Source organism: Giraffa tippelskirchi, chromosome 5 (assembly GCF_054371585.1).
Source record: "Giraffa tippelskirchi isolate mGirTip1 chromosome 5, T2T-mGirTip1v1.2.pri, whole genome shotgun sequence".
Lineage (NCBI taxonomy): Eukaryota > Metazoa > Chordata > Mammalia > Artiodactyla > Giraffidae > Giraffa > Giraffa tippelskirchi.
In genome coordinates this window covers 105,995,316-106,011,194 of record NC_137279.1, presented here as the reverse complement: position 1 = coordinate 106,011,194, position 15,879 = coordinate 105,995,316, and the positions used below count along the sequence as shown (strand labels likewise).

Here is a 15,879-nt window from a genome sequence, read left to right as displayed (position 1 = left end):
TCCCATGAGAGCTTAGGAAAATTATCAGAAAGGCCAAGGCAGGGAGCACCACGGCCATCACCATGTCATCTGGACCAGGACTTGGGAGGCTCTGGTTGGCAGCTGGCTAGTGGGTGAGCCACTTATAGGTAAAGGAGCTAAAGGCAAATTGTTTCTCAGGATCTGCATGTGCTTTGGAGCTGATGTGTCTTAAGCACTCTTTATTAAAAACACTTTTTATTATAGAATGAATATGTTCATTATCAAAATTTCTAACTTCACCAAAGTTGATAAAATAGTGAAAGTTTCCTTTTTGCCTCCTCCAAACCCACGTCCTGAAAGGGAAGTGCTGTGAAAAGTTTGGCATGAGTCTTTACAGATTTCTTCCTATGTCTACACTATTACAGTATAATACAATACAATAGATAATATGCTCTTAGGGCTACTTCATTCTATTTTAACTCAACCAATATTTCATCATATGAATATACCACAATTTTAGTTGTTTGAAAATTTTTATTACCAAAAAAGCTATAACAAATATCCTTGGACAGAATTTTTGCACATTTATTCAAGTATTTTTGAAGGATAGATTTCTCAAATTAAAACTACTAGGTTAAAATATATATATATATATATATATATTTTAAAGTTTAGTGGAAACTGTCAAATCCCACCCATGGAAAGTATACTTCATACTCCCTCAAGTATTATATGAAGGTGCCTGCTTCTCCTGACATTCCCGTCAATAATGTAAATCACTGTCTTTGCTAACTTTGCCAATTTGAATGTGAAGATGGTGTTTTATGGCTTATATATATATATATAAAATAGCCATTATATATATATATATATCTGTAGCATTAGATGTCTTCTCATACATTTATTGACATTTTTCTATAATGTATTTCTTCTATAAATTGTTTGTTTGTATTCTTTGTTCATTTTAAAAACCAAATTTCATTTGTCTTATTGATTGATAGGAATAATTTATCTACTTCAATAGTAATAATTTTTCATACATACTGCAGTAGAGGGCATAGAAGGCGGGCCACTTTAAGGTTGAATCTGGCTCCTTGTTAACTAAAGGGTGATTCTGAGTGGCTTACTTAGTCTGTTAGTTCCTCTTCTCTTTGACGAGCATAATAAAACCCACCCAAGGCTGCTGTGAGGATTAAAACATGAAAAGAAGACACACTCATAAATATACCTGCTTTGGCAAAGAAGTACATCAGCTAGGTTGGTATTCTGAATTGTATATGCTTGTGTGTGAGTGTGTGTGTGTACGTCTGTTTTCTATGTTACTGTAAAGAAGCAAAAAAGAGAGGCACGTGGTTAAGCTCACAGGGGGTGGATTCCACTGATGTTACTTGAGTTCCTTTTGCAAGAAGAGCACAGAATCACAGAAGGAAACGAACCCCAAAGATGAACCTCGCATGTGAAATCTTAGCCAGCTTCCTTCTGATTTTCACTGTTCCCACCAAAGGTAAGTTGGTGTGAGGGTCTTCACTCTCACCGTTAGAAGCTTCGTTGGAGACCCTGAACTGAGCGTAAAAGTCAGAAAGTTCACAGCCCTGCTTTTCCTTGGTAGCAAGTCACCTCAGCAACTCTCTTGCTTTTTGTAGGTGAAGACCCTGAAAGCACTGTCGTCTGGGGTGCCCTGGATGGTGACCTCAGCCTGGACATTTCTGATTTTCCAAGGAGTGATACGGTAGCAGATATACGATGGAACAAAAACAAAATCAAGATTGCACAAATAAAGAAAGACAAGCCAGTTCACAAGCAAACGGACAAATATGATATGTTTACAAATGGAACTCTGAGAATTAAATCTCTGATGAGAAACGATAGTGATCTCTATAAGATAGAGGTATATAATTCAAATGGAGTAAACCTACTGAACAAAAAATTTGATTTGAAGATTCAAGGTAAGTCTTTGACCCCTAAATTCCTCCATATCAAAATGGGTGCTATTTAGCAAGCCAAAGAGTAGCATTTATGCAAGGTCCCCAGCTCAGACGTTGGCCTTGGGGAGCCCTAAAGGAAACTGAATGCATTCCTCCTGCCTCGATGCAAGCTCCAGTCTTGTGGGAGAGATAGACTCCACAGCTAATAGACCCTCATGTCTACACACTTCAGCTCTCAAGAGATGGTGGGGATGCTGGTTTGAATGAAGGATCTAGATTGAGATGGCATTAGTTAGGAGGAGGGGCATCAGTGGGCAGAAAGGGAAAAAGGTGGCCATTTCAGGTGGATGGTGAAGGATAAGCTATGAGGCTAGAAAGGGGAGGTTGACTGAAGGGCAGTGGGTCTTCTGTCCAGAGAGACAATTTCAAGCCCGGATGTCCTTGAAGGAGTGGCAGTAAGGCAGGAGAGGGCTGGAAATAATGCATTAAAGGATGAATGGTTTCTAATCTGCTCAACATCAGCATGATCAAAGGTAGAAGGTGTTTTTTCTGGTATCTGTAGAAAATACACAAGGTGTGGCTCTGTATGTCTATGCGTGTACCGGGGGAGCAGTAGTAGCTATGGAAGATGAAAGATGGGAGACTATCCAGGGAGCTCTGCTTTAATCCAGGGGAAGCAGGAAGGGGCTGGTTGGTGAGTCTTAATTCAGGTTTCATGTTGGAATCAGCTGAGGTACAGTAAAATTTACCAGTACTAAGTCCCATCCCAGACCAATTTAGTCGGAGTTTCTTGGCTCAGGGCCTGGGCATTGTAGGCGCTAAACTCCCCAGGTGATTTTTAAAGCACAGCCAAAGCTGATAACCAGTGGCCTAGACCAAAGGATGCCTATAAAATGCCTGAAGCATACTTACGCTGAGGGTCATGTGTGGAAAAAGGATGAACAAAGTGGCTTGAGTTCGAGAGAGAGGGACGAGAAAGTAGAATTGAAATGACATTGAAGTTGCAAGTCCAGGGGTCACTTGGCAGGGCATGGATAACAGTAGAAGAAGCTGAACTTTGCTTGGAGAAGAAGACAGGAACCTGAGCCTGAACACAAGCCAGAGATTCAGTGAGCAAATAAGCATCTCTGCGCTTGACACAGGAAATGCTGCCAAAGGAAGGGCCCCCTCCTCCTACGTAAAGTCACCCTCCAGCCCTGTTCTTGAGCACGCGGATCTGGTAGCAGCCCCCACCCCCAACAGTCACAGACTCTGGCAGCCCCCCCTGCAGATGACAACTTTCCACACCTAGTCAGGTACCAAAATACAGAGTACAGCTCAGAAGTGGGGTGAGATAGATGGAGCCAGAAAGGGCCTCTGTTGTGGGCTCTGGGAACCACAGATGTCATAACTTTGGCCAAGTATCCTGTTTTAAAGTTGAACTTCACATTCATGTATCATTTAGCATTCCCTGGGTAACAATGGCTACCGGCGATGTGTCTCGGGCTTTGCTACACGCTCTTAAGGTTCCCAACAATCCTGAGAGCTAGTTATTCCCTTATCAACTACGAGGAAATAGGTAGTGGTCTGATGGGAGCAAAGTCAGGATCCAAACCCAAGGCTGGTTTTAGCATGGATGGTGACATTCTGCCCTCACCCTGCCCCGACCCACCCCTACCCCATCAGCTTTATTGAGATATAATTCACATACCATAAAATTCACCCATTTAGAGCATATGATTCTATGGCTTGTGGTGTATTTACAGAGTTATACAACCAAACTGATCATCAATTTTAGAATGTTTTCATAACCTCAAAAATAAATTCTCACTCTTTTGCCGAAAGATAGACCTTTCCATGACACAACTGCCATCTCGTTTCGTGTGTGTGTGTGTAAATGTTACACAGCATGTCAATTTGTGATCCAGTCGACATTTCTTGCCACATGGCCTTGGGCAAATTCTCTATCTGCTCTGAGTCTGATTTTCATAATTAGAACCCTATGGGGTATTCATGGGACAAGGCTTCAGGGAAACAGCTAACCATAGGTGCCTCACGCCCCTGGGACATAGTACCTGTTTGCTCAGTGCTAGAGCTCTCTCCATCTCTTTGTTCCTTCAAGCTTCTCTGTTTCCAATCTTGGTACCCACAACTCGTTAATGAGGGGGCTGCTACCATTAGCTGAGGAAGTCCCCTTAAAAGCAGATGTTAGTGAAGAAGGAGTTCATCCTAGCAACCTGGAATCAGAGAATGCTCATCTATGAGATGTACCCTCACTTGATACAGTCATGCCTCTTGTACGAAGCTGTCTTACAGACAGCGTGTATACAAAGATATGCTTTCAAGTGGCTGCACATCGCTGGGTGGTTTATGTCAGTGAAACACTGGAAAGGATCTTCAAGTCCCCAGCAGTTAGAAACTTACTGATTAAATCAAGAATGCGTGTATGTTCAGTCACTCAGTCCTTTCCAACTCTGTGATCCCATGGGCTGCTAGGCTCCTCTGTCCATGGGATTTTCCCAGCAAGAATACTGGAGCAGGTTGCCATTTCCTCCTCCACGGGATCTTCTCGACCCAGAGATGGAGCTTGCGTCTCCTGCATTGGCAGGCGGATTCTTTACCACTGAGCCACCAGGGAAGCCCTTAAAATCAAGAATATATCATTAAAAAAGATGGTGGAGATGTATATTTATTGGTGTTCATAAAGTAAAGAATTTCATAACAGATCAGTAAAGGAAAAAAGGCAGACTAAAAAATCATATGATTCAATTTTATTTTTTAGAACATTATTTATATATGGTATGCATGCATAGAAAACATTTGTTAGATGCATTGAAACATTAATAATTATTGACTCTGCGTGATAGAATTGCAAGTGATTTTTAATCTTCTTGAAACTTTTTTGATATTTTATCAGTTTTTACAGTGATGTGATTTACTTGCATTTTTTTTTACTCATATTTTTAATTGGAGGATAATTGCTTTACAATATTGTGTTGGTTTCAACTGTACAACAACATGTAGATTTATAAATAGAAACAAAAAAGGAGTATTTCCATTTTGAAAACACAAACAAACTCCTCAACTCAACCCCTTGAGCATGCACTGACCCTGTCTTGGTGTATGGTGATGTTTTTCCATCCTCTTCATTCAGGGTCACACTGAATCTCTGGATGGGAAAACACTTAATTTCTGCATACCTATATTCTGGGACAGAAATGAAATTTGGTGAGAAAGTTCATGGGAAAGATACGATTGTCTGGGAGTCAGGGAGGAAAGAAATCATTAAAAAAAAAAAAAAAGGTATCCGTCTGTATGATGAATGGAAGGGTGCTGAGAGAGAAAGGTGGCAAATCTGAGGAAAGGAAGGGAAGGCAGGGTGAGAAAAAGGGTAGAATTTGGTCACAGCTCACAAGTGGTGGAGTACGATTTGAACCCGGCCAAAATGACACCAAGGCCAGGGCTTTTTCTTTCATGACACAGCCTTCAAATATCATCATGTCAGAAAAGGAGATGCAGGGCGTGTGTGATGATAACAGCTACCACTAGCATTGTGTGTGTTCAGTTGCTCAGTTGTGTCCAACTCTTTGCACCCCCATGGACTGAAGCCCACCAGTATCCTCTGTCCATGGAATTTTCCAGGCAAGAATACTAGAGTGGGGTACCACTTTCTACTCCAGGGGATCTTCCTTACCCAGGGATTGAACCCATGTCTCTTGTGCCTCCTGCATTGGCAGGTGGATTCTTTACCACTGTGCCACCTGGGAAGCCCCACCACCAGTATTGCCAGAGCCTATCCGTGTGCCAGGGCTTTGTCATCTGTCATTCCTGCTGTACAGGTGGGGAACGTCTTCCTTATCCTTATCTTTGGGTGAGGACCAGTGAGGTGTGGGGAGTGGCCCAAAAGCTCTGGGAAGATGAAGTGGCTCTGTCTGTCCAGAGCTTGAACCGCACCACTGCTCTCAGGATCTGCCAGGGGAAGGAGGAGGAAGTTTCCACTTGTGACCAAGGCCCCATGCTACACACGTACCAGTTTCTCCAGGGTCAGGTTCCCAGTTGCTCTTAAAGCATTTCTCCCAACCCTCCATCCCCCACAGACTCCTGTGCCGTGTGGGGATCAGGACATGGTAAACCTCTTAACCGTATGACTGAACTTGAATTTGGGAGGGTGAGCTCCTCTCCTGATTTGCCATTTATTAGTGGGTATCTTTGGACCATCCATTTAACCCTCCCAGACCCTTGGGTACTTTATTTATAAACAGGAAGAAAAACATCAGCCTCTCTGTTTATTAGGATGAGATGATGTCTTATACACGAAAGCATTTTAAGGTATAAAGAAAGAAAGTGAAGTCGTTCAGTCATGTCTGACTCTTTGCGAGCCCATGGAATGTAGTCCACCAGGCTCCTCCATCCATGGAATTTTCTAGGCAAGAGTACTGGAGTGGGCTGCCATTTCCTTCTCCAGAAGATCTTCCCAACCCAGGGATCAAACCCAGGTCTCCCACATTGCAGGTAGATGCTTTACTGTCTGAGAATATGATGTATATTTTACTGATATGTCTATAAATATCATAAATAAATTTATTCTGAATGTGCTGTATAAATAACATAAAATAGAAATGATATTTTAAAAATTGCTAGGGATCTTTGAAATCGTTTCCTGGTCCCCAACTAACTCCATTTCCCCTCTCTAAATAGGTATATCTTTTACATTTAGTAAGTTGCCTGACTTGAGTTGAATCTTTCTTTTCTTTTCAGAGATGCTCTCAGGACCTGTAATTAACTGGACCTGTACCAACAGGACTGTAATCTGCAAGGTAGAAAACGGAAGTGATCCTTACTTAGAACTGTCTTTAAATATGAGCAAAGTCAAAGAAGGTCATCAGAGGCTCATCACCTACCAGTGGAAGGGCAAATGGACTAAAACTTTCAAGTGCGTGGCGAGTAACAATGTCAATAAGAAAGTCAGCACGGAGATCGTCATGTGTCCAGGTGCGTGGTGGGCACTGATCAGGCACCACAAGTTCACGTCACAATCCAGTCTTTGAGGCCGAACAGGCAAGGACTGCTCCAGGGCATGGGTGCTTGGCCTGGGAGGCCGCTTTGTCTCAGGATGAGAACTGAAAACATCCCTCTTTTTCCTGGAAATCTCCAAGGGAAGTCTTAGAGGAGAGAGGAGGTCGTGTTCTATGGTTACCCCTCTTGGGATTCTTCTCACAGAGCATGGTCTAACCTCAGATAATTAAAAAGATGTTCTTCTAGGAGAAAGAATTGCTGAGTTGAAAAGATAAAAGGAGCTGAAAAGGTTGTCTCATATAGACTGCCCCTTGTCAGAGAGGCAAACTGACTTGCCCACAGTCTCTCAGTTAGTCAGGGACCATGACTGTGACCCCAGGACAATGATGGAGAGGGGAGCAAGAAAGATTCCTTTCTGGAGGGGCAATGGTCCACACTTCCTATCAGAGGCAGGAGCAGAAGGGCTGTAGAAACCCAGGAAGTGAAGCACTTGGAGAGAGGAAAAGCTTGAGGCCAGGGAGGACTATGAACCCAGGTGGGCAGTGCTCTTACTGCCTCAGAGCAGACGGCAGCTCCACACAGAAAGTTCTGAAATTTCAAGAGTCTAAGTTCTTTCCTGGTCCCCAACTTGACATGACCCCCAAAAGTAATTTTTGAAAGATGGCCTGCTCTGTCCTGGGAGACTGGGGTCTGGACTTCTAGTTTTGGTCTGTCTGAATATATTGGGATGGCCTGGACAGAGCTCCTTCCTCTTTCTGGGCTTCAGCCTCCTGGGCCACAAAGAAGATAAGCCCTGTGATCCCCAAGAGTCTACTCATCTGATACTCCACGATTATCTTTCCAGTGCTGTCTGGTAAATCCCCTGAAAGGAAACCGAGCACACACAAACACAAAAAAATAGTGATCTGGCCAGATTACCCTAGTTTCTATAGAAATTTTGGCTGGTCAGTGACCCTAGGAAGCAACCCTGAGCTGATGTGAAGTCAGAAGTAAAACTTTAACATATACTTTGAATTAGTTATCAGTTGTGCAACAAATGACCCCATATTTAGTGGCTTAAAACAGCAAACAGTGTTGAAGATAATAGTCTCACAGTTTCTGTGAGACGTTGAATCTAGGGCTGGCCTAGCTGGTGGTTCTGGCTCAGAGTCATTCATAAAGCTGTCATCAAGGTGCAGGCAGGGGCTGCGGTCATGCCAGTCAGGTACCAGCACTGCTGAGGGAGGACCCACTTCCAAGTTTACTCACGGCGGGCATTTGGCTGCCTCACAATATGGCAGCTACTTCCCTCAGAGCAGCTTGAGAAAGAGCAATAGTAAGGGCCTAGCACAAAAGCCATGGTCTTTGGCCTTTGTGTACTTAGTCTCAGGTCCCATCACAGCTGCTGTACTCTGTTCATTTAGGAGCCACTCAGTAAGCCCAGTCCACATTTAATCAGAAGGGGTCACACACAGGTAGAAATCTCAGGAGGCAGGGCTCAATGGGGACCATCCTAGAGTCCACAAGTCACACGCTTAGACCAGCATCACATCACCTCCTATGAAACCTCTGACTCCCAGCCATCCCTCCATGCCCCCCATCACTAAGGCACAGTGAGGAAGGTAGCCCCTCCTCAACTTCACAAGCTCTTATCCCCTTTCAGGATTCTCTTAATTAGAGTTTCCAGGTTTAGCAAATTAAAAAAAAAAAAACAAACAGTGTAAATATTTTTTTTGGTCACCCTGAGTGGCATGCAGGATCTTAGTTCCCCAACCAGGAATCGACCCCACACCTCCTGCATTGGAAGCACAGAGTCTTAACCACTGGATCGGCAGGGAAGTCCCTAAAAAGTCAGTATAAGTGTGCTCCAAGTGTTGCATGGGACACTCTTATCCTAAAAAATTATTCATTGTTTATTTCTAATTTAACTAGTCATCTCCTGTATTTTATCTGGTAATGCTACTCCATGTGTATTTTAACTAGATCCCAGCAGTATAAAAATGTGTGTGCATTAGGGATGGAGGAAGAGAGGAAGGGGTTTGCGAGGAGGTGGGGTTCGAAGACTGGAACCTTCCTGTCACCTCCCTGTGGTGCAGAGTTGGGGGAGCCACGTGGGGGAAGGGGCACTAGAGAGATGGGAGGAATACCTAGGGCAAGGCTGGGGAGGACAAAGTTGCTCTTGAAGACCCTAAAGTGGATCTGGATGCATCATCCTAAAAGGCCAAGGCAGAGAGGAGCAATGACATGATTAACCATTTAGCTCAAAACAGATAAGCATGTACTTAAAATCAAAATAGTAGGAGGAGGGAGCGGATTTGGACACGCAAAAGGACTCTACCACATGAATTCATGGGCATATTATCTCTGAGAGGGAGTGCAGAAAGGAGTGTGGCTGGATTTAGTGACTGTGAGGACAAAGCTTTGAATGACAGCTACCTCTGAGACATGCTGGAAACTTCTCCACAGAAAGCACCCAGAGGCTGTGCTGGACAAATCTGCTAACAGACTGTGTAAGGCACACCTACATTCCCAAGTGTGCCCAGATAAGGGCATGCTTGTCCTGTCTGAGGACTCTGAGGAGACAAGCTGGTGGCTGCATGGTTTAGCCCCATGTTCCTCAACTGGTCCTAGGCTCTCCCCCAACACCCCCGGGTCAGACCCTGGGAAGTCCTTGTCTGAGCCCAAGGTGGATTCTGATAGTCCTGGCCGTTCCTCCAAGCAGGCAGAACCTAAAGGGCCCTTCTGCCTTTCCCAGTCTAGTTTCACAGCAGGTTAGGATTATACCTGCTTTTCTGATTGAAGTCCCTTCCTCTTCCTTCCCAAGAATGTTTAGCTGGAGAAGGGTTTCCTTGTGATGCTGGGCTGAGCTCTGCTCATTCTCAGGATGGACAAGTCTCCTGACCCCTGGCCCCAGCTGCTGACTCTGTGACTGTTACCAACTCACAAAGGGGCAGATCGCCCAGCATCCCTCTCAGGAAACAGCTTCCAGAAGTGCCAGTGCTCAGAACTGTAGTCAGGGGAGGCCCCCATCTTTGTGTGTAGTTTCACACTTTATAAAGCACTTTCACATCCATTATCTGATTGACTTCCAACAGCCACCTGTAATGTAAATGCATTATCTCCATTTTTTCAAAGACAGGAACAGGCTCAGAGAGGTCAAGCAACTGGCCAAAGATCACACAGCTCCTACCTAGAAAAGCCTGCACTCAAATCCATTTCTCTTAACACAGTCATTGTTATCCTCATTGCATTATAGCAGCTGAAGGTCTGTGAGTTGAAGATCAAGTTCACTGCTGCGGCTAACTCACTGTGTGTCTGAGTTTCTCTCACAGGCCAGGGAAATTCTGGGAGAGGGTGCTGGCTTTGAGGTTAGAGAGCTGGGCTGGACACATGAAACATGGATCCTGTCTTTGGAAACTGCCTGGTCATGAGAGTGAGGAAAAAGCAATCATGATGTAGGAGGGCAACCAGAGATGAAGCTGGATAAACAGTGCAGAAACATGAAGATGAGGGGCTGCTTAAAGGAACCACTGGGGAATGGATGCTGTGTGACCGCAGGCAACTCATCCTTCCTCTCTGGGCCTTGTGCATGAAACTAGAGATTATGCTAGACTTTCTCTAACCTCGTTCTCAGATCTAAACTTCTGTGACATCCTCCTTGAGAGGGGACAGAGCCTTGCCTCATGAAGAATCAGGCATTTCTGGTCCAGGAGAACAGCTCTCGAAGGAGCCTTGTGAGAGGGCTTATCTTGGACCCTGCACTCCTTGAGGTATTGACCCCGTTCACCAGTCTCCATGAGCTTACCCTCTGCGAGGCTGAGAAGTTCCGTCAAACTCTTTCATCCATAAAATGGGAGGCAGGAGTCTTGAGTCCTTGGCCAGAGCAATGAAATGACCCCACTTCCCAGGACCTCCCATCCATGCCGCATCTGTTCCTCTTGCAGATGAAGGTCTGGATTTGTACCTCATCATCGGCATTTGTGCAGGAGGCACCGTCTTCCTCATCTTCGTGGCACTACTCATTTGCTACATCAGCAGGAGGAAAAAACAGAGCCGTAGGAGAGATGGTAAGCTCCCCCCCTCTTCTGTCCCACCACAGGCCCAGGTGAAATCCCCGTGGAAACAGCTCATAGGGCTGGCACCCAACGTCTGGAAAGAAAAGACTGGAGATGGGTAGTTTCAGAATGTCAAGGCCTTCACCGGCGGTTACAGTTTGTTCCATTTTGTGGTTAGCTTGAATTTTGAAAAACAGATTCTCAGTGGTGACAATGGGGGAGATTTGAGAAGCTCAGTCCAGGTTGGCCTCACTGGAATCCACCACCTGAAGCTGACTCGGTGCAAAGCTGTGTGGACATGCTTTGAATGAGCCATGTTTATCTACGTGGATAGAAAGATTAGCTTCAAAACACCATTTCTATGAACCAACATCTTGTCTTCTCCTGAGGGGGGTGGCCAAGGTGGGTTCAGGACCAGTCTCCTAGGAACACAGGTAAAATTTCAGGACACTGCAGACTCACAGGAGCATACTTGTTCTAAAACTGGGTGTTTCTACTCCCTTTCCAATTCACTGTTCCAAGAGGAGGTGTCAGGGCTGTGAGTGTTTCTTCCTTGAATCAGTCCTGACAACCCACTAAGAATGAAAACCTTATGCTCATGAGGAACTGGCTCAAGAAGCATCCAGACCACCCAAAGCAGTGTGTTCAGAAAATGATGTTTCTGTGGACACTGGGATGAGGGTGTTAGGAAGCGATGCTACAGGTGGGTCCAGCAGGGGGTATCCAGTCATCAGCAGGACGTGAGGCCAGGTGGACAGGTCCTCAGATTCTGAACAAGCTCACATTCACAGCAGGACTGGGTCTCCCCGTGTGGGGTGTCTCCCTGGAGTGGGCCTGGCCCTCCCAGGCCAGCTGCCTCTGCAACCACCCAAACAAAGACCTGGTCTGCACCTCCCCAGGCAGTGGTGGCCTTGGGCCACCTTTGGATTTATCTTCCTTACTTTAGACTTCTTTCCTCAGGTCTCCCTCAGGCCACTGCTCCAGCATGGCCCCAAGCTTCTACCTCCCTCTCTCCCACACCCTCCACCCCAGTGGACCAGAGTTGTTTATTAGTCCCATAAGCACACACAGTTTCCTCACTTCTTGGCCCTACTTGGGCAGTTTTCCATCCCCATTCCCCCTGCAAAGGCTCCTTCCCCACTGCTTAAGAGTCAAAGATCACATGTTTGGATCTCACATGCCACCCGGTGGCAAAGCAACTGCTCTTTCATGAGGCTGAAATGACCAACAGGATGATCAACTCACGTTGACAAAGCAGTTGGCTGGGCCAGACCCTAATCTGTAATGTGATGCTTTTTAAAAATGTATTTATTTTTAATTGGGTGATAACTGCTTTACAGTGTTGTGTTGGTTTCTGCCATACATCAACATGAATCAGCCATAGGTTTACCCATGTCTCATCCCTCTTGAACTTCCCTTCCTAATATGCTGCTTTATATTCAATATCTCATCCAACTTTCTGCATGATCGTATGAGACAGATAATATTCATTCAGATGAAATTTAAGTTCAGTGAGGTTAAATGCTTTGTCCCAAATACTATGGCCAGCAGGCTGAGTTAGGACAAGGGTAAGGTGAACAAGGATCCCTGGGTACAAAAGTTGAGGAGACCTCCACCCCCAGGGTTGACCCTGCCCTTGCACAGCCCCAGGGGTTAGGGCCTCCTTTGGTCTTGTGCCCTGGGTGGCTGTTTGCTTCATCTAGTCCTGGCCTAGCACTGAGTAACCAGGAGATGCAGTGAGGGAGGAGAACACTGAGGCTGGAGGGATTCCATGCAGCCATTGAGCAATGTGGTCCGTGGCTGGAGTTGCAGGCATGGGTGTGCTGGGGCCCACAGTCCTGCTCTGATGGTGGGCTGCACAGAGCTTTGATGACTGCCTTGTCTGTCCAAGCCAACCTGAGGTGTCAGCCCCTTGGCCACACCTGTCTCTTCCTCCTAGAACTCATGGGGCTCTTTGTCTGCATCTCTCTAGCGGCCCTGGGCCCTTAGCAGAGACTGGCATTGTGATTTGCAGTCCTGGTTTGTGCTGCTTGTTTAGGCTATCTAAGAAGAGTGCTTGTGTCTGAGCCATCACAGGCACTTAGCAATGGTACCTAATACCTAGAAAATGGGGAATAAGTGTTCTAAAAACAAATGAACAAAACAGCGGGTGATCAGACTAGCAGTAAGCAAATGGCCAGCTCCAGCTTTCAGTCCAAGGATGGAAAAAGGCTTTCCCACAGCCCCATAGCTGGGAACTGGGGTTGGGGCTCAAAGTCCTCTGCATGGCCTCATGGCACCACCTCTGCCTCCTGGAGGCACCAAACATGGCATAGAAGATATGTTTTTCCCTTTCTGTGCATTTCACTTTTTGTGCTCATAGCATACCAGCATCTCCTCACCAAAACCCCAGCATCTGGCTTTGAGTCTTCATGTTCAGAGTCATCCAAAGCCTGGATTTCCAGCAGTTGGAGGAGGCTGCTTGGGCTTCCCTGATGGCTCAGCCACTAAAGAATCTGTCTGCAATGCGGGAGACCTGGGTTTGATCCCTGGCTTGAGATGATCCTCTGGAGGAGGGAACGGCTACCCACTCCAGTATTCTGGACTGAAGAATTTCATGGGCTGTATAGTCCACGGGGTCACAAAGGGTCAGACATGACTGAGCAACTTTCATTTCACTTGTCACCTGAAGTCACAGGGTGGTGTTCACAGAGGGCACGTGTTTCCTAAACCATACACCCCTGTACTGATGTGAGCAGCCATCCACCCCAGGGAGGGCGTCCTTTTTCTAGCTTTCTAGAGAACACTGTGAGGATGGCTTTGAGCACAGGGAAGGAAATACCTAACTTGTAGCCCAAAGGGGGCCGGAGGGGCTACCGGGGCCCTCCAGGCCTATGGCACCCGAGCATCCTCAGATTTCCTGTGTGATTTTACAACAGCAAAGGGAAAATTACATTACTCTGAATCGTAAGCCCGTCTTCATGGATTGCCATCACAGAAAGCAGAAAATCCCAGAGAGGTGAGTGACCAGAGGAGGAATTTTTCTTCCAAGTCCAAGAGCATAGGGCTGGCTTATGAATTTCTGAGAAACTGATATGTTTCTAGGACTAAACAGCCCCTTGCATATATCCCAACCCCTCGCCAGAATGTGGGTGAATTGCAGAAGTGGGTGAAAGGTAGATCTCAGAGACCCATCTGAAGGCAGGTGGTTACTGACATCCTTTCTGACTGTGTGTGTTAGTCACTCAGTCGTGTCTGACTCTTTGCGTCCCCGTAGACTATAGCCTGCCAGGCTCCTCTGTCTGTGGGATTCTCTAGGCAGGAATGCTAGAGTGGGTTGCCATACCCTTCTCCAGGGGATCTTCCTGACCCAGGGATTGAACCCGGGTCTCCCACACTAGAGGCAGATTCTTTACCGTCTGAGCCACCAGGGAAGCCCCTCTCTGACACCTCAGATCCTATTATAAGGGCTCTGACCCTGACTGGCGCTAGGGTGTGATACCTGGGATGACTTAGAGGCAGGGCTGGGGTCTGAGTGCCCTCTCTGCTCCCTGGAGATCCAGGCATCAAGTTCTCCACCGGATTCCTTGCCTCTGACTCCCTGAGTTCTCTGAAGCCCTGGGCTGTCCCTCTATTTTGATGGTGGGCCTTTCTGTCCTCCCCCTCAAGACCTGGAATCTCTGGAGAACAGAGGTGGCTTCTGCCTTCTCATCATATCCCCCCCCCCGAGAGCAGCTAGCATGCTGTGGTGTACACCAGAGGTGCACTCAATATTGTTACGCCGATCCTGATTTTTACCAAGAGAACTCTTTAGAGAACTCTGTTTTGATCCTTGCAGATGAGGAGCTGGAGACAACAGTGCAGAGAGTCGCCCTTGAGGAAAGAGGCCGGAAGTCTCACCCGATTCCAGTCTCAACTCCTGCAAATCCAGGCATGTCCCAAACTCCTCCAGTACCTGTCCATCGTTCTCAGCCCCCCGCTCATCGTCCCCGGCCTCTTGGCCCCCGTGTCCAGCCCCAGCAGAAGAGGCTTCCTCCAACGCCAGGCACACAAGTTCACCAGCAAAAAGGCCCTCCCCTCCCCAAGCCTCGCGTTCAAACGAAACCTCCCTGTGACGCGGAAGAAAACTCCTAACTCTGTGCCGCAGCCGTCCTCTTCCTCTCATCAAAAGAGACGAAAACCCATCCTTTCCCATAAAAGGCACTGTGGAATTTCTCCACTCCGGGTGTGCACGCCCACACCTCCATCCTCCAGCCAGGGTGCTCTCCAAACAGACCATGATCGCCTCCCCAGCCCGTGAGCCACAGTCTGTGCCTCCGAACGCAGCCACGTGGTCTGACGTCTGGAGTCTCTAGCCCCCTTCTCCGATCACCACTTCACCAGCAAGGGAAAAAACAATAAAAGTGCACACATTAGGACTGGGTGATAGAGCGCAGAATCCTAGAGATCTCCCTGTTCCCTCTCAGAGCACATGCCCGTGTCAGATGTCAAGCAGTCACTGTGGCCGTGTCTTGTACAAGCAGCTTCCTGCTTGAGACACTCTTGGGAGTAGCAGTGAAATAAAAGCCTTGACTTGACCCCAGGTGTCATCTAGTGCTGAATGGGAAAGAGGCTATTTGGTGGCGGTATGATAGCGCAACCAAATTTGGCCATCCCAATTCAACCGGTTAATCCCCCACGAGAACAACTGACATCCACTCCCCAGGTTCCAAGTGCAGAGCTGGACCCACGGCCTATTGGTAGATTTGTATAAGGAATTGAAATCTCTATGCACAAACTTCAACAAGAGGCACCAGAAAACATAACCTCATTTGCGGTTTCCCTTCCTTGGTTCTTCAGACACCTTCATGGTGATCTGTAGAACCATCCTTGAAAAGAGGGGGATCCATAAAGACTGGAGGTGCCACGAGCCTGTCAGACAACATGCGAAAGGGGCAGGCTGAGACACAGCTTGGTCGAAGCAAACCCCAGGTCTTAAGTGACCA

At 46.7% G+C, this 15,879-nt stretch overlaps 1 protein-coding gene across 1 annotated transcript; it reads left to right on the top strand.

Moving 5' to 3' along the window:
- Window positions 1–1,381: 1,381 nt before the first annotated feature.
- Window positions 1,382–15,471, top strand: CD2 (CD2 molecule). The gene is made up of 5 exons (XM_081495377.1): window positions 1,382–1,465; window positions 1,605–1,907; window positions 6,624–6,857; window positions 10,805–10,927; window positions 14,733–15,471. The coding sequence occupies exons 1-5, from the start codon at window positions 1,405–1,407 to the stop codon at window positions 15,026–15,028; spliced, it is 1,017 nt and encodes a 338-aa protein (XP_081351503.1). The 5' UTR covers window positions 1,382–1,404; the 3' UTR covers window positions 15,029–15,471.
- Window positions 15,472–15,879: the final 408 nt, after the last annotated feature.